Genomic DNA, 27,343 nt, shown 5'->3' on the forward strand with positions numbered 1-27,343 from the left:
ACTCCTGACCTACAGGTGAACTGATGTACTGATGGGAGCGGAGTCCACTGGGGAGTTTTGCCTCTAGCGCATGGTGCTTCCTGAGCCTTAGAACCAAACCCTTAGAACCAAAAGAATCAGGACTTGGAGAGCCTTTGGGAAGGGCTCCACATGTGCTGTGTGTTGTTAGTGATGGACACCGTGGGAAATCAGACCCTCAAACAGACCAGGTGGCCTCTTGTTTGCAGAGATGCAGGTTGGGAAGGGCCAGCTTCACTCCTATTTCGATATCTTTTAAAACTGGCTTTATGTAAAAAAAAAAAAAAAATTTCCCTGGGGGAAAGACATGAACACCTTCTGTAACAAGGAAAATAACAACAATAGTCATAATAATGAGAAAAGCAAAATAAGCACATGTAAGTGCATTTTTCTTTCTTAGAGGTTTATTTTTGTTTGATGAATCGGACACTGGGTCAGGGAGCGAGGAGAACATTGGGGGCCCCCCGCAGGGAGAGGGGTGCCCAGAGGTGGGGCTGCTGCGTCCTGCGTGGGTGGGTTTGGTGTTGGGGTCAGTTGGTTGGTTTAATCGGTGGCTGGAAGTTTTCCTTTTGTTCACTTTTATAAATCTCTCCCTGGGCTTGCGAGCTTCCCCTCCCTCCCGCCCCCTGCCCCTGCCCCCCTCCCCAATTTCATTTTTAAAAAGCGAGCTCGCTCGTCAGGTGTGTCCCCCCAAGCTCTCACAGCTCTAATAAATAAGGAGCACCTGTAAGACAGTAGCTTGACTTGTTAAGTGACTCTGTACAAAGGAGGATATAGAAATACAGTATGTACACCGCATCCACGGCCCCGTGGTGCTTCAGGGCCAGCGTGACACCATCCTGGCCTCGCCCGCCCGCCCCCTCCTGCTGCCAGCTCAGCGGCCTGTGGGCGGGGGCACCTGGACCCCTCCAGAGGGAACAATTGCTTTATTGGAGTTAGTAAACAGATACACTGAATCACAAGGTGATTTGATTTTTTTTTTTTCTTTTTTTTTTTTTTTAGTTTTCTTCTTTTTTTGGATTTTTTTCTTCTTTTTTCTTTTTTTTTTTTTTTCTGTACTCATCAGAATGGGATACTCCACAACTGTCTCACCAACTCAGTGCCAGTACACATGCTCTAGAGGACTTCTGGACTCCCAGCTAACAACTGTACAAGTGCACGCAAGAAAATCTACCCTGTTATCCTCCACCCACTGATTGAGGATCGAATTGCACATTTCTCTTAACCATGACAGGAGAAAGCAAACAGTGAAACAGAATCATGGGTGAGCTTTCTCACTTTCCCTCCTGTTTTCATTGGTTTGTCCATACCATTCTAATTATCATGAAAGGGCTCTGCATATAGAGAGATTGCTTCACTGACTTCCTGGATCACCGAAAACCATCAGGGTTGAAATTTCATCCAAGTCTTTCGTGACGCCCAGCAAATATTCCCCCTCGGATTATTTTACACCTTCAGGGCATTTTGGTCTTCAGTTCAACACTCTTGCTCTGTTCCCAAATGGGGCGCTATTTAGGGGAATTTAAAGAGAAAGCTGAGAAGAATAAACATTTACCGAGTTCTCTTGGCATTCAGTCTCTGAAAAACCACAGTATAAACTATTCATGCTGCTTCTTACATCTGTCAAATCGAAAATTAAAAGCCATAAAAGTGTAACACTGAAAATATGGCATTAAAAAGGATAAAGGTGGCCTTTGTAAAAATAACAAGAAAAGTATATTAGCCAATAAAATATTCTAACTCTTCATTTAAAAGTGCATCCTGGGCAGGACAGAGATGAATCTGGAAGCGTTGGGACTCCAGTACGATCCCTCTCCGCCGTCAAAACGTGAACAGTATAGGTCCAAAACCGTACAATGCAAATCACAACTCTTCGTGTAGCAGCAAAACCACAGCAGTTTTTAAAAAGATTAAAAAAAGATTTTTGTTTTCAAATCCGGATCGTCTTCCAGCCTCACCCTCTGAGCCTTGGAAGATGGGGCAGGGAGAATACCTACATTGGTCCTTGTGGCTTGTTGGTGTTTTGTTGGTTTTTTTTTTTTTCAAACCAGGGGCAAAATCCCTAAGTTCCTCTGGGGAGAAGCAGAGATGGTGGCGGCAGGAAGGCTGGGCCCGCTTGGTGGGTCCAAGACGTGCTGGCTTCTCTGGGCTAGAGGCCACTGAGGGAGAGCTGCTTCCTCTGAGATGCTTAATGACAGGAAGCGGCTTTATTTGCTTGAGTTTTAGCCAGAGGGGGTGGTGAGCGGACCAGCTGGTGTCATTGGATGGCGAGATATGGTTTGCTCTGCGCCCTCTCTCCACGCAAGGTACCCTGTGAGCGCGCGTTCCTAGAAATAGAGGAGAAGGGGTTTGTTAGAATCCACTGGACCAAACCGCCCCCCACCCCCAGGCTGGAGAGAACCCCGGCATTAGTCAGGGCAGCACGCTCCCCAGCCGGCAGGTCAGCCTGGAGAGGAGGCCCCACAACGGGGCGGCCCGGCCTGGTTTCCACACGACTTTCATTCACGGCTCTGCGCAGGGTCAGCCCTGCCAGCTTTGTGTGAGGAAATGAAACTCGAGTCGCTTTTTGGAATACCATAATGAGCATGGCGCACCACGCCCTCGCCCAAAGACCACAGCGGCATCCTTTGCGACCCGGCAGCTTTCGCTCTCCACGTTAGTGCACCCCTAACTGGCAGGAGGTCTTTGGAGCTGCTCAAGGGCATCCCCAAAGACAGGCAGGGTCGTTAGGGGACCTGGGGCTGCAGACCTCACCCCCGTACCTCATGTAACAGCCCCGAGGTTTGCTGCAAAGGAGGAAGGCCATGAGATGAACGTTTTAGCATGTGAGAAATTCCTGAGACACCCAGACCTCTCTTTAGGGGTTTCCTCCAGGGACCACTGAGAGGGAAGAAGTGTCTCTCTCTGTGGGTCAGGCCTGAAAGGTGAGCTGCTCACATCCTCTCATATCCAAACCAAGCACGGGGCTGGTCCCAGTGCAGCAGGTATGAACGGGACGGTCACCAGCAAAGTGGGGAACACCCATCCCAACTTCCACCACAGATGTCGGGCTCTGCCTCTCTATCCCTACTGGCTTATTTCATTTGCTACCAGTTTCTTGGCTTGAAATACAACCTCCTGAAGCTACTCTGCCGTCACCCCTAGGAAGCAGCCATTTAGAAGTTGGCCAACCAAACTGTGAAGTCCCTGAGGTGTGGGGTGGTGTCTGTTTAGCTCACGTCCCCACATCCAGGGACAAATGTGTTCAGCTCAACACACATTTGTCAAATGAATGGGAGTCAAACAACTCTTGTCCCCCGTGTCCCCAAACAGTACTTTCTTCCCCCCTGCCCGTAAATGGGGATGTCAGAAATGTGAACAGGTAGAATTTGGCTAACATGACGTGGTAGCAGAGGGCTCGTAAACATCTTTACAACTGTTGAGATTATTCCTAGAACAATGAACAAATAATTTCAGGTGATAGAATGGAGAACTTGAAGGGACCCCAGAGATAATATACACAATTTCCTCATTTTATAGATGAAGAAATGGAGGCCACAAAGAGACTTGGAAACGTGCTCAGAGTGTCTGCAGCATGAATTTAGCACGAGTGTGAAGAGGTCAAAATGCCCGCTGGGAGGACTACATCCAAGCTCGTGCTTTGAACCCTGCTATCCAAATCCTGGTGTTAATGGTAACCATAATAATGATCAGCCAAAAAACAAGACTTGAAAATCTGAATGTGCATGACAGGAAATGCCTGAGTTCCCCAAATCACATTAAATCACCAGATCCGTGTGCATTTAATATGTATATTAAATAACCAAAGTGAAAATGCAAAACACCACAAATATGCAATGGGAGTGGAATTACAAGACCATGGAAACCTTTTCATTTGGCATGGTCAGATTTGGAAATGTGGATATTTATCTCAGAATAAAGAGCTCGCTTTAATTTCTTTTCCTCTTCTTCTTTCTCTTTCATTCCTTCCTTTCTCTTTCTTGCTTTCTTTAAGACAGTGGTGAAAAGAGGTACCAAAACAAAAACACTAAGAGCCACCATCACATGAGAGATCACAAAGGACTGAGAAGAGAACTTGGAAACTGATCCAAATGGACAGAGCACAGCTTTTTCTGGGGAGGATTTATTTTTGTGTAAGAAGCACAGCAAGAAACTTGCTGTGAAGGGAGGAAAGCCATCCCTACCTCTGGGCTTGGGACCAAGAGTGACCAAATCTCACAGTCAGAGGGGACCTCTGAATCCTTTCTTTAAAAAGGAAAAAAAAAAAAAAGGTGTTTAATGCTTTCTTCCAGTGACTGGGAAACACCACCATTTTGAATTATTCACTCAAGAATGCTACAACTGCTTTTTCAAGGATATAGCTTTTTTCTTTAATGTGAGCGTGACCGCCTCCAAAGGGGAATATGTCTCAAATAAATCTCCTTATATTGAAATCGCCTTTGGACAAAGGCCAATCACGGACAGCAACAGCCTACTTGGAGAAAATCTCCAGGCTTTCATAAGGGACCAGGAAAACGGGATTATAATGAGAGCCATTCTGGAACCTTAACTATAGCGTTTGCCATCCCAAACACTATAATAATCATTATTATTCTCTGGTATCTATTATTGTCTGGTAAATAATATGTGTTTTCCCCCAAAGTTCTAAAGGGTGCAGCTGCACCGCACTCTATTTTTTGCAGCCCCACTCCTGCTGCTCGGAAAGCCTCCTCACACCAAGCTTATTTTAATGGCTAAAGGCAAAATCTGTACCATTTCCTTCCCTCTCCCCACACACGTGCCATGTCTAGGACACCCACCCAGGCAGGATGGTGGTGTTGCCCAAGTGCGAGTTGCTCTCGGCGGATGATATTTGAGAAGGGGGTGAACTGAAGACCTCCTCCTCTGTCCTCCTGGCTCTGGCTGGTCAGGGCAGCCCCTCTGTTGGTGACAGGAATCAGTGAAAAAGAAGAACCAAGCTTGGGAGTCACCTTCCTGAGAGCTATTGGCTAGCAAGGTGTGAAACTCAAGAGTGGGGAGGGAGTGAGCTTGGGGTTTTAGAAAGTGCTCGTGGCAGGAAGTTCCGGGGCCCGAGCCGACCCTTGCCCAGCAGAGACATCACATGGGACAATCTGTCTCTCTGTCTAAATTTCCTGATCTAAGGGGAACGTTCTACAATAAGTGAGACAGGGAAGTAGACTATAGTCCAGCACAAACCCTCTGCAGCCGTGTGACCTTGATTCCTTAACCCCCTGGGCCTGGATTCTTCCTCTGTGAAATGCAGGCCTGGGTGAGATTTTCTATTACATCTTCCAACTCTCATATTCTGTGATTGTATTTATAGGATCTTTGGACCGAAGCCATCATCAAGTATGGAAGTACACACTGTAGAAGAAAGACTATTAACGTCTCTACCCTGAAATCCTAAGGTTCAGAGAAAGTCTCCTATCTCACACACACACACACACACACACATGCACACACACACACATTCCTCTCTTAAGGGAAGTGTCTCTTAATGCAAGCAGTTCTGTTTGTGCCTCACGTTTGGGTTTTCCTCTGAACTCGGGGTTTGCTGAAGGCAGGACAGCTCAGGGCCCTGCCACATGGAATGTCTCACACACACGCGCGCGCAGCCCATCCCATGGACCATGCAGTCACCGTGTATGAAAACTGCTCCGCAGTGCACGATCTCAGGCAGGCACACACAGCCGGCGCCCTCAGGACTCCAGGCCTGGCTGCCCCTTTGGCCAGAGAAACGCAGTGTCTCCTTCGTGGAGTCACAACTGTATACCAAGTGCACGGAGCCAGCCTCTGTCCACCAACACTTTCCCTTTTCACGAGGACAGCACTGCAAAGACCGAGTTACTTTTCCTTTATCACAGGAGCACTTTCAGAGCACAATTAGAAAACAAAAATAGGCCTGAGTGTTAATAACTTATCTTAATGTTGATGCTGTCAGCATACATCACTCTCACCTTTTCTTCTTTGGCCTTTACAGCCTAACTATTGGCTCAGTGATAATAAATTCGTCTGCCAATCCAGGAGACTTGGGTTCAATTCCTGGGTTGGGAAGATCCCCTGGAGAAGGAAACGGCTGCCCACTCCAGTCTTCTTGCCTGGAGAATCCCCATAGACAGAGGAGCCTGGTGGGCTACAGTCCATGGGGTAACAAAGAGTCCGACACAGCGTAGCGACTAAACAAGATAGATGCAGGTTGCATTTAAAAGGAAATTTTCTAATTTACACATTCCCAAATGTAAATGTGTAGCCAAAGAAAATGTCTGTATTCCAATGAAAAATGTCTTACTCTGTATTTTCAAGATCCAAGATTCCACCTCTGTGAGGAAGCCTGCCTCCATTAATCTAGTCCATTTTCCAAACTTTTATTCTTCTTTGATTCCTTAAATACCTTTGTCATTAGCATAATCAAAATCCCAGAGGTTTGTCCTGTCTTTTAGAATGCAAGCTCTCCAGGTCTGTCATATATATTCCCCAGAAACCAAAATCCCATGGCATCAACCCTATGATGTGCAAGAGATGCCCACTGCCAGGCTGGCTTGTCTTTGTCCAGTTATCCCGGCCCTGCCGTGATGCCACTCACTCGGGCACGTCGGCCCATCACTTATCACAGTTAAATACAGCTATTACGTGCTGGCTTCAGCCATGCTGTTTATCTGGGACAATAATGAGTCCCCAAGGACTGGACTGCTCTCAGGTAGCTGCAGCTATTCTGGGACGCTCACAAGGGGAGAGCCCCGCGGTCAGTGAACAGAGCCGCCTGCACTGGCTGATAAGCCCGGGTGTGACGCCAGATCGTGGTCTCCGCACCAAGCCCATTCCGGACAGGGCTACAGCTTGGGAGGGTTTTGCCAAAAAATGGTTCCCTTTCTCCTCCATCCACCATTGCTTTGTGAAGAGTTCTGAAATGGCTTTTACAAGCTGGAAACTATTTTAATTTACAAAGTAGATGACATCTCTTTTCTTAGAGCTTGCTTGCTAATTGATGAAAGTAATTTAAAAACATCGCTTCTTGTTTCTAGCACGATTGCTTTGGGAAATAACCCATGATGAGAAGGCTGTGGGACAAAGGGTAAGTTCCATCACTACTGAGATGCCTAGCCCACAGCTCTGATAAACTAAGGCTCATATTATCTAAAAGAAAAAAAAAAATTAAACCAAACATAAGGCCTCATTTTCTTTTTTAATAATTTTCCTCCTTTAGCAATATCTCTTATTTTACTTTTTAATCAACAAAAATTCCAACCATGTAAGACCCTCAACTGGGAAAACTCCATCTTTAATTCTTTGTTTTACAAATTTAAGTTTTGCTTTTCTTTGTTTAGCTGGTTCCATGAGTCAAATGGTCAGAGAGACTTGTTTATTCACACAAGTGGCCACAGCTATCTCTTGCTGACCTCTAAAAGATCCTGGGGGACAAAGAACCCTGACCTGCAGAACCCCTCCTGTGTTCTGCAAAAGCCTTTATCTTCTCCCTGGACAATGGATCTTCTTCAGCCACCTCAAGTCTTTTCTAAAACCTGAGAGTTTAAGCAAAACAAACTACCCTGTCTCTGGTCCTTTTCTAAAAACAGGCAGGGATTTATGACTAACTGCACACATTTTTACAAATGTGCTGGAGCAAGTGGCTACATCCATTCGTGAAAGAGAAAAATAAACAAAAAATTACATGATATAGCTAATGTTTTGCAAGAAATTTTGGAAGAAGAGCCTCGATCCCTATGCCCCTTGCCTTTCAGGACCAAGCTCTTCCTGTTCAGTATGGGAAAGTTGCAGTGTTTTCAAAGAAAAGAGTCAAATTTTAAGAAGCACTTACTTTATGTCAAGTATCGCACCAGGCACTTTTATATATTTATTTCACTTGAAAACAAGTGTATTTTATATACTGATTTATTGAAACAATAATGCTAATGAAGTATTTATCACTGTCCCCATTTTACAGATGAGGAAACTTTGCCAAGAACTTACTTGCTCAAGGTCACCAGCTCAAAAGGGGCAAATCTGAAGTCCAGCTCCTACAACCCCAAAGTCCACGCTCCCCTCGGAGTACTGCCCCCGAGTCCAGGTTTCATCTCTCCCCTTCCTCCCCATGAGAAGCAGATGTCAAAGCTTGCAGGGGCCTTAGAGACAAGAACTCCAAGAAATTATTTGACAAGAAATAATAATTGCATTTTCATTCAAGTCCTATCCAATACACAAACTAGCTGATGTTGGCTCACGCGCCTTCCAAAAAATCTGCCTTGGACACAAATGTAGATGTTTATTGTACTAAGATTGAGTTTGTTATTTATTTATATAATCTGAACGTAGGCAGTCTAAGTTAGGGGGAAAAAAAGGAAAGAAAGAAAAGAAAAGAAAAAAAAACAGAAAAAGGCAGCTTTATGTGGCAAGTAGCTATTGTCTATGGATCAACAGACTTTAAGATTTTTAGGCTAGGTCTGGGAAAGAGGTCTGACACTTCATTTATTCTTCACAAGCAGCCCTTTAGCAGAAAGACAGAAGGAGAAAGAGGGAGAGAAGGGCTTCATAGTTAAGGAAACTTCAAGTGAAAAATAAGAGCAAGCATACTGATTCCCGGCCGCCCCCTCCCCAACAGACAGTGAGATGGAGTGTGTGGCTAATAATTGCTTTTCTCTGGCCTTTCCACCCAGATACTCAGGTACAACCTATTTCCTCTCTGAAATCAGCTGCCCGGTGTGAGGAAGCAATGCCGTAGGTGGCAAAAATATGATTCTGGTCCTTGGCACCGGCTGTGTAACTCTAGCAGCCCAGGTCGTATCCCGTGTCCCACTGAGGGGAAAGGCAGAGGAGGACTCAGGTTCTAATCCTGTCTGCACCACTCTGTGACCATGAGCATGTGCTCTGCGCGTCCCAGTCTCTGCTTATAAAAGTGGAACCAGACATCTTAGGAGGATTTCTGGAGTAGTTTCCCTAACTTCCAAGGTTGGTAGCATGGAAGTGTTTCATGACCTCCCATGACACGTTGAGGGAAGAAGTTCTGGGCTGCAGGAATTACCCCAACAATTCTTATATAATGAGCACCTACTATATGTAAGCCAGGAACCTCCTGGACATTGTACTTCTGTTGTTTACACTGGAGCCCGATAACTCTATGAAGTGGGGCTTATTACCTTCATTTTTTTAATATATAAGACATGCTCAGTGGTTTTGCAGGGACAGCAAAGGGCAGCTAGGCTGCCAGTCAGACCCCAGGACTGCCATTTACTGGCTAGTGACTCTGGGTGGGATATTTAACGTCTCTGCCTCAGTTTCTTCATCTATAAAATGCGTTTACTAACGAAACCCCAGAGGGTTGTTGTGGGCATATAACATCTGGAACACTGCTTACATCTAAAAAGGCCGCAGGAAATATTAGTTATTACAACTGTTTAATGAGAAAGACGTAGGCACAACACAGTTATAAAACTTGTCCAAACTCACAGCTGGTAGTAAGCAACACAGTCAGTTTCAGAGCCAAGCAGACCTCACTCCAGCCCGGGGCTCCTCTCCCAGGTATTGTAGCTTTTCTAGTAAGACAGGAACTCCCTTTCCTGGGTACCACACACGCACCACACTCTACCTAGGTTTCCTCATCTGTTCTTCCCAGCAATGTGATGAGCTAGGGACTTAGGCTCCAGGAGAGAAACCACTTCCTCAATCATCCGCTCTGCTGGGATCTGAACACAGGCTGGCCCAACCTCAACGCATAAGTGTGTACCCCTAAACCAGACACAACCTCCCTTCTCTACCGAGAGTCCTCTTCGCCACAAGGGAAAGTTTCGGAAGGCCTTTGGCCTGGGAAGTTAAGAAGATAAAAGGACATCTCCCACAGTCACCAAACTCTTTTAAAAGTACCTGCTGGCCCTGGGGGGAACTGACTCAGCTTCTGTGAAGATCTCTCCCGGTGTCCGACCTTGAGCAAGCCACCCAAGCCTGTGGCTGCTCTGCAGTCCAAAGACAAGAGCTTTGGGCCTCACTACGGCCACTGTCCAGGCTCGGCGTCCATCCAGGGACGTCCCCTGCTGGTGAGCCTCTGCCTTCCTTGAGCACCCAAGAGGTGACTGACAGCCTGCACCAGGCCCTGCCCCAGTCGTGGGCGGGGGTGGGGGGTGGTCAGAAGGGTGGAGCCCCATTTCCATGACAATCTGGGGCCCTGGCCAGTATCCCCCTTGCCTGAACTTTGGGAAGTTCTGTCATCTTGAGGTCTCCTTCTGCTGTGTGCCATGAAGCCTTTGAGGCCTACTCTGGGCTCAAAGTAAGGAGTCCATCCTCCCTGCGCATTGCCACGATGGCTCTTCACGCTGAACACGTGGACGTGGCAGTGCTCAACCCCCGATGCTGCAGCAAGAACGTCCCGCCATGTTCAGAATCCACTGCTGATAATCAGCCTGTCGTCAGAATGCAGGGATCGGCTTCAGCGATGCCAGCCTCTCTTGCTTCCTTTCAGTCTGCGAACAGCTGCTAAAGGAATTTCCCTCAAGCACAGACCTCCAGCCATTCCTGACGTGGCCTGATTCAGAGTACAAGCTCCACGACCCCCTGCTCCACCACCCACCTGCCCTCCTCCGGCCTCCCCCCTCGCCCTCTCTGCAGCCAAGCCCTCTGCTCCAGCCGGGTGAAGGGGACAGCCCTCCCTCATGTGGGTTCTCTTCTCTTCACCTGCGGCTTTTGACACCCTACTGCCTCCCCTACTCCCCCATTCCTGACTGCCAGTTCACGGCCCTGCTGGGTTTTAGAACCTAACCCCAAATTCACCTGCTGTATGGAGCCCTACCAGGGTAACTTCATTAACTACGCCTTTCCTGACCCTCTCTTCTCACTCCCGTGCCCATCCCGCCAGCCCCGAGCTGGGTACTAGTTATGACAAAGTGTGAACTGCCCGGGTCCCTGCTCTTGTCAAAGCCTGCTGTCTCCAGTATCACATCCATTCGCAGGTTCTGCGTGAGGCTTGTAACAGTGACCTTGATTATTTCTTGTCTCTCTCAGATCACTGGCTCCTCAAAACAAGTCAAAGACTCCTGCCACTCCCTCTCCCACTTTTTGGCTTTTCTCTTTCTCCCCTCCCTGTCTTCCTACCTCCCTCCCTCCCTCCCTGCCTCCCTCCCTCCATCCTTCTTTCCTTCCTTCCTTTTTTTTTTTCTTCCTTCTAACTCTTAATAACAGTGTCTCCTGCATGGAGTCAGTATTCAAGACAGTTGGTTGAAAACGGATAAGTTTTACCCTCTAGGGAAATAAATGAAGACTAACTTTGAACCATAATGAGTAAAAGGGGACTGCCTCCCTTTGTTCGGATATGATTGAGTTTATTAACTTTTGTGGATTGTGGTATATTAATTAAGTAAAAATTAAGCATTCCAAATATAGGATCTTTAAAAAGTTATTATTCTGTGCATCACACACACACACAGCTGAGACAGAAAACAAGTTGATCAGAGGATCAGACAGTGAGAAGTGTGGTCAAAATCAGAACCCTGAACCAGTGACTGCTCATCTTCATTTTCAAGGTCATAAGGTTTTTCCACAAAAAATTTTTCATAGTTTTTCAGTTAGTATTTGGGACTCACATTGCTCAAACCCTGGTGGATATGAAAATAGACATTCAGTCCCATGCTTATGATGCCATTGTATTAAATGAGAGGAATGGAGGGACCTGGATATATTTTTGGTTTGGCAAATTGTAGAAGTATTTTTTTCAAACATTTGGGGTTTGGCTAAAACCAAAACTTATTTTGCCAAGCACTTTGGCCTTAACTTTTAAACCCATGTGTATTTTAAAAGAAATTCAATCTATATGTTTCTGACTCATTTACACTTAACTCATGAAAATGCTGTTTGGTAAGAGCTAGTAGATGTCCAAGCTAGTTTATGAGCCCTTTTAAAGCCTTCTTTTCCCCATTCTTACCAGAAAGTTGTATTTTGCCAGCCATAAAGAGTGTGAGCCCCAGAGGCCTGTGGTCAGTTTGAAATTTATAACCTCTGAAGGTTAAATGGATTTTAAGTTTGGAAAAAGGTTTTTCCCCCTGCCTCCTCTTTTTCATATTAAGTACTCAAACAGGCTACTTATGATAAAGATGGGATCTTATGTCTCAGTTTCTGAAGGCTGAGGGTGAATAGTAAAGAATTCAATCTAACCACCAATAAACTGTCTCTAAGACATGTCAGAGGAACAATATGACACTTTTAAGTTCCTATGGGCACAGATTCCAATCCAACATTCTAATGGAAAGTTTTATTAATTACTCTCAGGATAAAAAAAAAAAGAGGTAGGAATCAACATAATTCAAGTTGAACATTTTACCTTTGGGAGATTTGGTCATTAAAAAAAAAAAAATCAGAGACAACCAGTCCAGTTCATGACTTTTTATACAGTTAAAAAATAAGCTGAATCTACTAAAAACAACATTTGAATCAAAACCAGAAAAGCAAGAAGAACGTGCATGCATGTTGCAGTGACTTCACCCTCTGTCTAATATACGCTCAGTTGATGCTCAGATACCACTCAATTATAGTATTTTAGCAGGAGAAATCTTTTGGACAAAGTACTTAAAAATGGCTTATAAATATTTAAAATAAAAGCATCTAACAAATCATAATGACAAAGTTTCACATTTAACCACATGTGCTCCAAATATCTTGAAATGACTCTAAATATGGGTTTAAAATATCAAAAGGGCTTGTTGATGGGATGCAGAACTTTGCAGAGAAACCTAAACCAGGTCATTCTTGCTCCCACAACACCCAATATGCACAATTTTTAAAGTGTGCGTGTGTAGATTTCCTTAGAAAAAGATCATGTTACAGTTCTGAATTTCCAAAACAAGAGTTGAAGGATGAAATATAGGGTTTCCCCTTCTCTCACCAAATGCAGCTCAGCCACGTTGCTTCCAGATAATTTGTTATTGTAGGTTGACTCAAATTTAAGACAGTAACATTTTAGAAACAGTTGGAGAACTAAGCCAGCTGCAAGGAGGATATCATTACAAATTGAGACACATGTTGTATGGGAATACCATTCATTTTCAATACCAAAAACACGTCTGGGGAAATAAGCCATGCAAATGAGGGAGAGATATACTCTTTAATTGCATCTTTTGGACATGAGGTCAATGTTTCATATCAAACGAGTCCATAAAGTGTGTTTCTCCCTTCTGTTCTTCTGTCACATTCTTACTTCCCTTTTTCCCCAAAACAAAACACAGCTTGCTATCACAGAAAGACAACAAACCAGAGGTTCAAAGAGAGGAAATGATTAGACAACCATCGCAGCCAAGTCTCTGGATGGAATGAGGCCGGGCAGCATGAGGCAGCTTTGACTGTCCCAGTCCTGACCCCACACCTACCTTCCCATCTCTCTACTCAGACTTGTGCGTTGGGTAAAATCGCACAGGCACATTCTTGCTTATGGCCACAGCTCGGTCCTAGGAGCTCAGAGATAAGGGATCTCAGGGGCAACTTGCCGAGGGTCCAAATTAAGAACGTTTAGCACATGCAGGAGCTTTTCAAAGCACAGGAGATTTATTCCAACGTTTGTTGTTGTCGTCCTTTGCTTCTGCTCTAGTCATTTTCACTAGAATCTTTTAAATGACTCTTGAAATAATTTGTGTGTGTGTGTTTCCCCTCCTTGCTGATGGGTTCATGTTCCCCATCCCGACCCCACCCTGTTTTTTCCTCAAGCAGAGTGCTGTGGAAATCCACAGATCTGGAGAAGAGCTCTCTGGGGTTAGTATTTAGAGCTGGCATCTGAGATGGCATTTACTCCTTTTCCTTGAGACTAAGACCATGTTAAATGATGCCAGGGCTAAATTGTTTATCTTTTAAAGCTAATTTATTTGTTTCTCTTAAATGGATTCCTTTTATGTTTGTGAGGCATTTAAAAAAAAAAAAAAGAAGTTTACACATGCAGAATGCATTGCCTTAACATGCATCCACGTATATTTATTTAAACCAGCAACAAAAGAATACAAAACAACTCTGTATGGGACAGGGTGAAGGAAGACTGAACGGCGGCCACCCTCAGCCGCTGACACGATCTCTTTGACAAGAGAGACTGAAAAAGGCAGTGTATTGGTGGTGGGGGTGTCCACAACATGAGCTAACTGTTTCATGCTGCAGTATATTTTGGTCCTCAAACACCTCTGCCCCCCACGATGCTTGTCTGCATGGAGGTAGGTGAAAGTGATTGAACCAGGATGCCCAGGCAGTCACTCGAGCTGGCAAGGGAGCGATTCACTGGAAACTAGACGGGGAGCTTATTTCCAGTGACCTTCTGGGCCATGGCTTGTTAATAGCTAGTCGAATGCCTTCACCTTCCCAAGCACACTCTCTCCAGGTGAAGAAGCATGTGCTAAGGAGCTATGGGGATTGGTGGCGCTCCCAGATATGGCCACACCAGTGCTCTGGTGTTTACTGATCTACCCAATTCTCCAACTCGAGCCATTCCACTCCCTTGGCCTTAATAGCAGGGTTGATGGTTTTCCAGTGCAGGGCAGCCGCTGCCTACACAGCATAAACTTTGAAAGGCCAAATGGTGAAGAAGCATTGAGCTTGTTCCTGTCCTTGCTTCCCTTTTCTGCTTTCCCCACAGATGCTCACAGGTTATAGTAACTTGAAGAAAGGTCTGTGACCTTTTGCATTTTGTCACTAAGGCAATCTTACTGAGACAAGGGCTACATTATATGGCTGTAACAGTGATTTTGCAATATTAGGTCCACAGCAAAAATTGCTAAAAATAAATTCCAAGTTTTAAGGGAAATTTACAATTAATTCAGCTTCCTCAGAGTAACAAGAAAAATTTCTGCTCAGGTACTGCTTGGTGATCATATAAAATAACCCTTCAGATATGTTAGATATGTAAGATACTTTTTTCTGAAGTCAAAACCTATGAACTGCTCCTCCCAAGAAAATGCCTCCACTCACAGGCACATAAAGCTTTCCACAAAATTCCAGGGGGAGTGTGGCTGAAGGCTATGCATGGAGACCAGCTTCGGTTGGGGAGCCGCCACACAGATCAGGAGGTCGGTAGATCAGGGCCAGGACTCATGCCACACTGCCTGACCCTGGAGTCCTCGCTAAAACTCGAGCACTAAGCGTTTCTCTAGCCTCACTCTAGTCACAGCCCTGTGAAGAAGGAGGGCTGTGATATATCTAAAGGAAATAAATACCCGATCACAAATGGCATTTCCTATTCCATCATAATTTGATTAAAATAATATCTAAAGTCAGATGCCTACACATTAAAACCTTCTTTCAATCTCCTTGTCCTAAAAGTTAAAAGAGACCCAGCAACACTAAGCGAGATGTGTCTAGGAGCAGCCTTGACACTGTTCATCCATAAGACGCTCCTTGATGAGTCTGCAATGATCGCAGCAAGTGCTCTCTCCGGTTCTCACCACTCACGTGTGTGCATGACACACACCTGGCCGTTCCTCACTGCTGGCTCTTTGAACCACCTGGACCTAGAGCTGGGCAGCCATCTGCATCCCAACAAAGAGGCAGAGCTGCACCATCAGGGATGATGTTGCCAATGAATGTTTCCAGTAACTAAGTACTGCTGCTGCTGCTGCTAAGTCGCTACAGTCGTGTCCGACTCTGTGCGACCCCATAGACGGCAGCCCACCAGGCTCCCCATCCCTGGGATTCTCCAGGCAAGAACACTGGGATTCTCCAGGCAAGAAATGGGTTGCCATTTCCTTCTCCAATGCATGAAAGTGAAAAGCGAAACTGAAGTCGCTCAGTCATGTCTGACTCTTAGCGATCCCATGGTCTGCAGCCTACCAGGCTCCTCCATCCATGGGATTTTCCAGGCAAGAGTACTGGAGTGGGGTGCCATTGCCTTCTCCAACTAAGTACTAGCACATTAAAAATCTCAAGTCTGGCAGAGGATCTGAGCACATCCTGTTTGTACTGATTTTCTCTTCTCAGTTGAAGGGTTTCCTCTTTTCCTCACTTTTATGGTCGGCATCCACAGTTATATTTCAACTGTATGGACTTGATTTTGCAGACGGCCGACTCTCTCAAACTTAGCTGGAGAAACCGAACTGGCAAAAAGCTACTTCTCACCTCCATCCTTTGGGCTTTCCTAATGAGGAGAGTCCCCTGCCCTTTTCTTGAAATAGTCCTTTCTGGGATTGTAGCTCTGTGGTCAGGCTAATAATTAAACTCTAAACTCCAAAAAGTCAAAACTACAGCTCCCATCCCTTCTTCAGCCCTCTCAGAGCAAATAAAAAGTGGAAGGAACTCTTGCTGCTGGAGTTAGGGGAGTATCTTGAAGTGGGGGCCAGGGATAAGATTCTCAGATTTTCTTTCTGGTCTTAGAAACACATAAGAAATTTGGGAGCCGCAAAGGTGGGGAGTTCTTGGTCTTGCCACTCCTTGGGAATGGAAAAAGTGAGGGTGAAAGGGTTACTCATGGTACACATTTTTTCCATTGATTATTTTACTTAAAGAGAAGATGTCATTTCCCTGGAAAATCAAGGAGGGGGGATATTTTCTTTTGAATAACTTCAAACATTTGCAAATGGTTACTGTGAACTCCCCAATGTACCATAAACAAGTGTAAACTGCTGAAATTCAGAAAATGTACAAATACAAACAGCTATCCCCCAAACTCCAAGGCAAAGACAAAGAAAGGAGTATTCCATTTATAAGTGGAATTCTTTGTGGAGAGAAGAGTTTGGGAAATGTTTATACATTGTTTTCCTTATTATTTGGGGGGATTTTATTTTCAGCTTACAGAAGCTGCAGAACTGGTATTTGGCATCTTAAAAGTTGAAGATTAAAGGAAGTTTCCAACCTTTTAAAATCTTCAACTAAACTTAATTAGTTCTGCATCTAGGAAAATATCTGCCTATTTAAATCACTTGTAATCATATCAACAAACAAGAATGCATAAAGTCAGGTAACCAGGAACAGAAACAGTCAAAAGGAAAAAACAAAACCCTGTGATTGCCGAGAACTAGTAAAAATGATGACTTCTTTGAAGGTAACAGCAGCTGCCTGGACTACTGATTTCAAGTTACAGTCTGCTTTGAATCTATTTTAAATTATTTTTTAAAATAGTAATACTGCATGAAAATGGTGGGCATAGCAAAAAGAATGAAAAACCTGGATGGCAGTCACTGACAGACTCAACGCCGAGAGATAATACGAGTCACCAACAAGCGCAGGGAGAATCACTCACCTCCGCCTCACCTACCACAACTCAGCCCGGGTTTGGTTTTGGCTTTTAATGCTTCCCCTTTGGCTTTAACTTGTCACCAAACAGTGTTCACTGTCAGGTCACAAAAGCCATGCAGTCCTTTATTTAACGGATGCATTTCCAATTTCCGTAACCACACGCATGGGCCGGGTTTCTGAAGGCATAGAAGAAAAACAGCGCCACATGTGCAGAGAAAATCAGGAAGGGTCAGAGAATGGGAGTGAATTACAGCAGGTTGAGACTGTGCTATGCATTGACACGCAGCTACACAGGGCAAGAGGCGATGTGATTTAGAGGAGCAGAGGCGTTCTTCCCCCGTCTTAAATCACTCGCCTTGTCACCCCGCTGTAGTTGGCAAAGACTGAGAGTCTCTGGGTTTAGAGAAAAGCTGTAATTTCTTGGGGAAACCCATCATAAAAAAGAACTTTCCAATCTCAGGGGGACTGTAGGTGATTTCGTCATTGCCTCTTCTGAAATTGACTGAAGTCAGGTTAATATTTTTAGTAATGACTCCGGTCCACGTACAAGACCCTTGCCTGATTCCTTATTCAGAAATATATATCATCGAAATAGCCATCATATATTTCATGCTTTTATGTTCTTCTGGCCCCATGCTACTTATGGACTAGTGACACTCTCCTTGACCTGGTCACTTCTCACTTTAGTAATGGTAGTAAAAGTTTGCACCCTCCTGTTCTTTCTTTAATGTCATTTGAATGAGTGACACTAGAATGTGTTTAAAATTACAATTCCTGATGCTTTTTTGGCTTTCTAAAGGCCATCACTTTTTTTGTCCCACATCTTTGCATTACTCACTGCTTTGTCAGCCAGATTAAACTATGCTGGCAGAGAAATTAGGGCCATTTTCAATTCAGGTGACTAGCAGAAGGCTGAGACTGTCTTTAGAGAACCAAACTTGCAGATGTAAAATCAAGAATTGGTGAGCTGAGTTTTAGTATTCTGCTCCTACTGACAAAGTCATCAATGAAAAAGGAAGCTTCAAATTATGAGAAACCCTTCTTGCATCACCCAGCAAGGCCCCTTTCACGGGCTCTGAGCTTCCCAGGAAAATTCCTGGTTACAAGTCAGGTAGGTGTCTGGGTAAACATGCTGACTTCGAGGGACAATGGTTTGGACACATCACATCAAGTGTTCTTGTCCACATCTGTATTTCCTACTGTGAAGTAATGGGTTGGTATTTTTGCTTTTTCATTGTTCTTGATGAAAAATACAACTGAAAATGCTAAAAACAAACAAAAAAACCACTAGAGAAGTTGGTGGGTACGCTTAGTTTTTATCTAGGAAATTTCCCCCAAGACAACTGAGGTGAATAAAAGAATTTCATCAAGTAGGGCTTATTGTAGGGACCAATTAACCTATTCTCCTACAGTGGTTTAAAGAAAATGTATTCCCTGGAGTCAGACAGCCTAAATTTGAATCTCAACTTAATAACATGGAAATCTTGGAACCTTGGGCAAGTTACCTGATTTCTACATCTTAGTGTTCTCATCAGTAAAATGAAGACAACTGCCAAATGAATCCTGACCCAAAGAAATACTACTGAAAAACACTTAGAGAATGACCTGCACATACAAATATGAGCAACTGTTCTTCCTAAAAGGTCTGCTTCTCCTTGCCAGACCTCCTTCCTCCCAGTGTACACTGTCACCAGACTGTAAGTGCCTTGAGGACGGGCACTGCTCCAGATTCACTTTGGGTCCCCCAACCCACCTCCCTGACCCCCGCTCCTGGAAAGAGCTGTGCGCAAGCTATGTGCTCAGTAAATATTCATTTCCCTGCTTTCCTCTCCATAAACAGCTGATAAACCTCAGCAGAACATTAGCCTGTTTGCTGTCCTTGTGGACAGAGGAGAGCACCCAGGCTTTGGGTCCAGCAGGCCTAAGTCGAATAACAATTCCCTCACTTACCAGCTTTGATTTGGGCAACATCTCCAAGCCTCATCTTCATCCTTGGTAAACGCAGACAATGCTTATTCCACCAGGATTGGCGGGAAGATCAAATGAGGCTGCATCTGGCTACAATGGGCAGCCACAGAGGCTCACTGCCCTCCCCCTAACTGCAATTGTGAACTTGTTATTTATCGTCCACCTGGTATTAAGGAGGATTCCTGCCTCCGCCCCCCGCCCCACCAAGGTCAGGGATGTATACTCTCAACCACTTCAGTGACTGTTGCCCTTTTCTCTGCCAGAGCCTCCCACTGCCTGGAGAGGTGAGCAGCCCATCAGCTGAGCTGCCGAGTCCCAAAAAGGGGAGAAGGCAAAGCTGGTCGGTGATGCTCGAGGCCTGCCCTGGGGAATGCTGGCTGGGGACAAATGAAGGAAGAGATCCCAAGAACAGGAGCTGCTCCAACACCCTACCAGGCAAATGGGGCTGCATGGCCTGGGTTCAGTTGGCATAGGCATCTAAGAAGCTTAGATTTTCTTCTCATCTTGCAAATGGAATTCCCTGGTTATTGAGACCATTTGGTGAGTTGGGACATTCTGCCAATGCCTGTAACCAGCTAGCTCCAGGGAGTGGCTCTGCTCACCTTTTACCCCTGCAGCTGCTGCTGCTAAGTCGCTTCAGTCGTGTTCGACTCTGTGCGACCCCATAGACGGCAGCCCACCAGGCTCCGCCGTCCCTGGGATTCTCCAGGCAAGAACACTGGAGTGGGTTGCCATTTCCTTCTCCATCACCTTTTACTACAATCAGTCTATAACCTCATGACTGAACACGTAGAGGTTCTGAGCAATCGTTCGCTCCTTCCTCCCTGCATCCTCCTCTACTTACAGACGTAAGCCTAAGAACAAAAGTGTAATTAGTAGACAGTGTTTCAATTCAGGTTCAAGACTGGGCTTTATCACTAAGTGACCTTGGGCATGGCACTTACTTGCTGTTGATTTAGTTCTCTCAGCTGTAAAATAGGTATTGGATGAAAATGATGGTAGTATGTGACCACACAAGGCGTAGTGTACAGCACAGAACTCAAAACCATGATTGTCAACACAACTCTGTCTACCCCCTTTGCACGCATTTGCCTTATAAGAAGTAAGGAGCAGTGAAGTGACTCGTGCGGAGAAGAGCCCCGGTGGACATACAAACCTTTTACTTATTCTGATTTCTAATTCGGAGGCACCTCCTTTTGAGTGGAGGCTCCAGGTCCTCGGGCCCGGCGCTGAGCATGGGCGAGGAGATGATGCAAGGCGCCATGGCAGCCTTCTCCGCGGGTTTTGGCACAGGCTGGATCACGCAGCCCGTCTTGGGCAGCATCCGCAGAGCGTACGCGTGGTCCTCGTCCGCGGGGTTATTAAGGTTCGGGTCTGACTTGTCGCCCCCCGCCAGGGCCTCCTCCCCCATCAGCTTTTTGGCCGCCTCCCCGTCCAGGTGGCAGTTGGAAGCACAGTTGTTCTCCTTGACCGACTCCAGCTCGCTCACCGCCGGCTCCTCCGGCGACAGTAGCTTCTTGGGGGGCGCGGGAGGCGGCGGCGGCGGCGGCGGCTGCTCGGGCGGCGGCTCCGCGCCCTTGGCGCCCTCGGCGGCGCCCCGCGTGCCGTTCACAATGACATTGCAGGCCGCGGCGGCCTCGGGGCCCGCGGGGGCGCCCGGGCCCGGGTCGCCAGCGGCGGGCGGGCTGCAGTGGCCGTCCCTGCAGCCGCCGCAGGTCCTGCGCTCGGCGGCGCCGGGTTCGCGCTCCGCCTTGACGTGCGCGTGCAGCGCGCGGTGGATCACGTTGTGCAGCCGGGCCCGGTGGCCCACCGTCAGGTCGATGACGCCGTCCTGCGGGCCCTGCAGCACGCCGCCGGGGAAGCCGAGCTGGCCGCCCGCCCCCGGGGGGCTGCCGGCGCGCCGCGTCAGGTCCACCACCTCGCTCCGGCCGTGCTCCGCCGGCGCGGGCGCCAGGCTCAGGGCCTGGCCGGAGCAGCCGGGCGGCGAGTCCGCGGACTTGGACGAGCCCTGCTTGGAGTCCCGGGGGGACAGGGAGTGTCCGCCTGGCTTGCCTCCTGCCGCCGAGGAGTCGCCGGGGGCGCTCGGAATGAAGTTCTCCCCGTTGCTGGAAAACCCGTTGGGGGGCTTGGAATCACTGACATGGGGGACGGGGATGGGAATGGGGATGGGGACGGGCAGGGGTACGATCACGGGGTATGGCACGAGCAAGGTGGGCGGCGGCACCAGCGGGGCGAGCGACGGCAGCCCGAAATTCATCATCTGGGGCACGGGCATCGGGCCATTTGGCATCATGCTCACCGGCGGGAAGGGGAGACTCGGCAAGGGTGCGCCGGGAGGCGGCGGGGGCAGCAGGCCCGGGGGGTTCCCCGGCATCGTCGGGGTGCTTGGGGGGTGGATGTGGGGCGACAGCAGGGGCCGGTGCATGGGGCTGGAGGTGGGGCCCAGGTTCCTGGGGCCGCCTGGCGGGGGTCCGATGCCGGGGAGCATGGGGTTGGACAGGGGGCTGTTGGGGTTGGAGGCGTGGTGCGGCGGGCCGCGGATGAAGGGCGGGCGGAGCTGCTGCATGATCTGTTGCTCCATGAAGATGGGCAGCGGCACCGGGCCGCGGTTGGTCATCACCATGGGAGGGCTGCGAGGTGGGACTCCGAGGGGAGGCCCGATGCTCGCAGGTGGCTGGACGGAGACAGGAGGGATGTTTGGAGTCTCGCTGATGGGCATGGACTTGGGCACTGGCGTAGGGATTTTAGTGACAGAGCAGTTGGCAGTGTCAGATGGAGAGACGGTGGTGGACGCCGATGGGCCAGGGCCCTGGCTTTGGCCAGCTGCAGCCCCCGGGGAGGGGGCCTTCCTGCGAGCATCTGTTAGAGGGATATTCCAAGAGTCTGGAGTGAGCAGCTGCACCCCGGAGCCTTCTGTTTTATTTTCCATGGGAGGGTGTAATGTGCTGCACAGCCCAGCTGGAAGATTGGCCTGTGTCTCTTTGTAGAAAATGTCCATTTTGTACTGATTGAGACATTTCGCACTGCAGAACTGAAGCCTTCTTTCCCCGTCCCCAAAGTCCAGGTATTCTTTTGTGTGTCTTATGTGCTTACACCAGTCACATACCTACAACACAGTAATAAAGAAGAAAAAAGATAAGCAAGCTCCTTTGGTGGATAGCATTTCATGTTTTACATAGAGGTTCTTTTCAAACTTTATCATAATTTTTCAACTAGGCGGAAGTGTTTCCTTCTAAAAGGTAAAATTCTTAAATGTTTGTAAAATGATTTCACTTTGGAAGCCAGAATCGCTTTATAAATATTAACTCTTCAGACTAGCAATTACCACCATCTCCTATTTTAAAAAAAAGAAAAAGAAACTGTGGTGTTCCCCTTTAAGCATGACTTAAAGGTGGATCTGACAAAGAGCACATATACCTGCCCATATATTTTCCCCAGTCAAAGAGGCTCACTGTTCATGCAAATCTAAATAGTTTTGGTGAAAAGAATTCTCCCAAAAGTTCAGTGGGCTTTGAAATATAGACCCTTAAAATTCTCCTCACACAAAGTCACTTTACACTATAGACTGTTGGATAATGCAGTTGGAAGGGGTGTGCTGTGTTAACCAATAACACATAGCACTGAACATCATTATGTCTGGCTTCCAAGGGGAAACTTGGAATTAGTCATGAAGTCTGTGTGAGGTTTAGCTATTCCCAACCTGTGATGTTGCAGCAAGCTAGAATTATTTTTTGAGCTGTTTGCCCACTCTCTCTCAGTAGTCAGAATTTTTGGTGACATTTCTTGGCAGGCAGTCTTATTTAACAACTTTTCAAACACCAGAGAACATTTTCCAAAAGTTTTTATGGCTTTTCCCCCCTTCAAATCTACTCCTGGCAAAAGAAAGACATCACCAAATTTATTTTAAAGTTGGGCTGCAGAACTAATTAAAGGCTGAGAGCTTTTCCCAATTGGAAATCACTAGACATCAAAGTTCAAAAAATAGTCATTCTCGGCTTCAGAACCCATTACTTTGGAGAAATTATTGTGATTTCATTAACACATTAATTTTGCAACACCATCAGCTCTCACAGATGGTGAAGACATGATCTACAATTCAAATATGACTCTTGTTTGCACAAATGTCTTTCCTTCATATGGCATTTTAAACAAGAATTAATATGAGTAATCTTGCCATAGCTATAAACAGATAAACAGATGTCAAAATTTTCAGTAGTTCTTTCAGTGCCTTACTTTTTTGACTGAACATTACACACACAATCTTTTTTTTCTTTCTTTCTTTTTTTTTTTTTTTTTGGTCATTTCCTCAGCACTCAAGCCATACGGCAGGAGAGGAAGAATTCTGAAACACAATGCAATGGTGAGTTCATTGAATCTGAATCTCTTTTCAATAAAGCCCTGGTTCCAATATTGCTCTGAATGGAGCCCTGTTTTTGTTGAGAAGGGTGTCTGTTGTTCTGTTGCATGTTTTTTTAACTATGGCAAACTGATAGCATTAAAAATGATAAATTTTAGTAATGATTGGTCACATAAACAATGCAAAAACAACATATGCTGGGCATTTGATTACTCATCTCATTTAACTCTCAGCTTTCCTAGACTGTAAACAGTGGTGGCAGGCTCGTGTGTGATTGTGAGTGTACACACTCATGGCAGATGTGTCTGTATGTGTAAATCCACTCTTTTCCTTCTCACTTTTCCCCCTGATATTGCAGGTAATATATTCGATGGTGTGAGACTGAATAACAAATACTCCTTGGCATACATTAGTTTTTTTGTTTGGTCTCATATCAAAAAACCCTTTCAAAATGCTTGTAGCAAAAAAAAAAAACCAACAATACTAAGATACTCCTGTGTTTCATTAGAGTGTTTCAAGTTTCTCCAGAATTAAGAGTTGTGTTTTTATTTTTATCACAGTTGGGATGTCTAGTTTACAAATAAGCACAGAATTGCTTCTGATGAGAAGAGACACACAGAATCTATCAGACTCTTAAAATTCTCATCTAGATAAAGGTTAAATAAACTATTGAAAACTTGATGCTCATAAGTTATTGATTTTAAGACCTGATCATTTTTATAAAATTAATGTATAATGACATGACATTTAAATTCCAATATGAAATAAAGCCACCAGATTCTGTTTCAACATTAGGAATCCAGAGAGAGCCTAAAATGTAAATTTTTAAGCTTGAAGTGAAGGATTAAATATAGCTTCTTTAATCATGAACTAAAAGAACATTATCAATGAATTAAACTAATTAAAATAATATATTAAATTTTCTGGCATATTTCTTTTGGATCGTATTTTTTAACCATAAGGGGAAAGAGTTTTCTGAAATCCTTAATTGGTTTTCAAATTGCCAGACTGAATTATTTGCCTCCAGAGGATTCCTATGTTTCCTCAAGCTAAATAAATATTTTCAAGTAGAGTAACAAAAAATAATCTAAATATAACTTAAATGCTCTCCCTTCACTTCCTTCACTTTCAATAATTCATTGATGAATAAGGAATGCTTATAGATCTATCCCAATTATCCAAGGAGAGTTCTCCACCATATTTTATTTATTTCCTCATAAAAGGAATTACGGACATGAAAGTTCAAAGCAGATTCTATTTCATCAGGCTTTCCAGTTAAAGAAAAAGCCTAATGGTTACCTACTTGATTTTCTGCAGCATCTCAAAGGGTTTATGTAATATTGTGACAGTTTATGACTGTCTCATTTTGGGTAAGGAGTGTGAGTGTGTGTGTATCCTTGTCTTATTACATTTCAATTCTGAACACTGGTCTAAAAACACAGTAAAGCAATCTTTCTGATGAAGCGAAAAATTATTAGAGGAAAAAAATTGTCACTTAAGACATAATGAATCACGTCTGTCTTATAGGACACATCGTTTAAGATTGGGTCAATGAATTTATGGCACAAATGGCTATATCATGTGAAGCAATAAAATGCATCACATCATTCATTCTACATCTAACTAATGACACACTTCTCGTAATTAAAGAGTTCATCATGAGAGCCTGAGCTGATTACTTAAGATGTCGTAGTTAGGTGAAAATATATACTGTAGATCTTTCTCTTTAATAAAATAACATTTGCATATCCATGAAATACACAGCATGTGTCTCATAAGCTATGGTTTTTCTGAATTGTGTTATAGGGTATCCTCCCTGTCTTTTTTTTCCCCACAGACGGCTTTAATTTTTTCTTTTTAACCTTTTGAGGCATTATTTTTTTCCTCATTATGCCAAGAAGTACCAAAATTCCTTCAGATATTTTAGAAGATAAAGAGTAAGAAGTGCAGAGCTCAACTCACTGGGCTCTGGAATGATTTCCCCTAATTCCACCCGGCTTTGTTTCTGTTGGAATCTGGCCTCTTTGGTTCCACTTCTCCCCCTAACAGGTCCCAGATTGGACAGAGCCGAGGCTGAAGCTGTTTAACGATGGCAATCTGGGGACCGAACAATCAGCTAATGCGAGGCCTTTGAGTGAGACAGCTGAAATGCTTCGTATCACAAATACATAATGTATCACGTGGAAGACAAAAAGATCACAAAGGAGATAAACAAATGCGTATTCCATTCAACCCTATAACAGCAGTCCTCAAAAAGATTAAATTTACCTTCCTGGGATGTGTCCAATTCTAAACAACAGAATGAACATTTCCTTTAGTCCATTTAGAGTATTTATATTTTGGTGGCTGACTGCCAGAGTAGTACTTATAAGCTCAGTGGCCTGATGGATTCACTCCTTTCCTGTGAAATAAATGTGGCAACCTACACCGCTAAACTGCTCAAAAGACACTGCCTCAGCAAAAATATCACTTGCTCTTGATACAAGAAAACTGAAAAGCAGGACTTCTGGTTCCTATAACTCTTTCCATCTTGTATTTCCCCTGGAAAGAAAGAAAGCTATTCATGTTGGCAACTGAGCCTTTATTTTTATATAAACGTCCAAAGTCAAAGCCAAAGTATGCCATGAGGTTACCCACGTGGGCACAATATATATACTCGGCCGGGCTCAGAAGAAGATTCCGGCAGTGAGGGAGGGGGACAGGGTGCCTAATTAACACATTAATCAGCTGTCAGCTGTGGGAGTGAAGTTCAGCCTCGAGTGGAATCCACCCACCACTGCCTTCTGAGTGGTAACCGGCATCAGGCAATATTAAGAAACTCTTGCTGAAACCTTTCTTACTAGGCAAAGACATTTGCAGCAATGGAACAGTAAAAAGATATTAGCAAATCCTTGAATACCATCAACAATTTGAAAAACAAAACAAAATCTTCGTGTGCTCCTGACTTTTCATGAATACAGCACTCAGGTAATAGCTCTGAAATCGTAGCTGCTTAACCAAGACTGGGGAGAAGGAAATGGCAACCCATTCCAGTGTTCTTGCCTGGAGAACCCCAGGGACGGAGGAGCCTGGTGGGCTGCCGTCTATGGGGTTGCACAAAGTCGGACACGACTGAAGCGACAGCTGTAGCTGTAACCAAGACTGGAACTTGCCATAAGAGGCTGGTTCTCTAGATCTTGGCCTGTTGAACACAGCACTGATCTTGCAGTCCAGGCCAGCTCAAAAAATCACGAGCTCACCTAGGAGTGAAGCCAAGGAGGCTCGAGAGACATGGACGGGGGTGATCAGTGTTTTGAAGAGTTTGGGTCTGCTTTACCTATAGATAATCACCTCATAGCATGAATTAAGAACCTTAGACTGATCCTACCTGAATACCTGCTTTCAGCTCAAGCCTGCAGTCCATGGCCCCAGCATCAGCTGTTCCTTTGGATACAGGCTCTGCCTTTATCAGGGCCCTAATTTGGTGCACTTGGGCAGCAGATAGATTTGGAACTAGAAGATGTGGGTGTAAGTTTGGGCTCCATCATTTTCCAGCAGCACAGCCTTATGAAAATGTCAGCTTCAGTTTCTTCGTCTGTGAAATGGAGCTAATAGTAGTGATGGGTAATGCTGGTGTACTGGGCATATCAGTAACCTTTAGAGAATATTCTTTCAGTTCCTAACCTGCCTCCCTCATGGTTGCTGATTTCCTAGGAACATCCCATATGTTTAAGTTCAGTTTAACTTAATGGGAGGATGTTTCTATGGCAGCGTGAGGAGGAACAGGAAGGTTTTCATCCAGGCTTTCCTAGGAGCCTGCATCTGTTTGACATAGAATGGAGCCTG

At 45.4% G+C, this 27,343-nt stretch overlaps 1 protein-coding gene across 2 annotated transcripts in view; it reads right to left on the bottom strand.

Moving 5' to 3' along the window:
* Window positions 1-691: 691 nt before the first annotated feature.
* SOBP (sine oculis binding protein homolog) overlaps window positions 692-27,343 on the bottom strand; it is a 168,238-nt gene continuing 141,586 nt past the window's right edge. For both annotated transcript variants that reach the window (XM_065911415.1, XM_065911414.1), the window contains 2 exons: window positions 20,318-22,267; window positions 692-2,345 (listed from right to left, as the gene is read on the bottom strand). In XM_065911415.1, coding sequence (XP_065767487.1) covers window positions 20,321-22,267 — 1,947 coding nt within the window. In that variant the 3' untranslated portion in view covers window positions 692-2,345; window positions 20,318-20,320. The remainder of the gene's footprint in view (window positions 2,346-20,317; window positions 22,268-27,343) is intronic.

The sequence above is a fragment of the Muntiacus reevesi genome, chromosome 19 (assembly GCF_963930625.1).
Source record: "Muntiacus reevesi chromosome 19, mMunRee1.1, whole genome shotgun sequence".
NCBI lineage: Eukaryota > Metazoa > Chordata > Mammalia > Artiodactyla > Cervidae > Muntiacus > Muntiacus reevesi.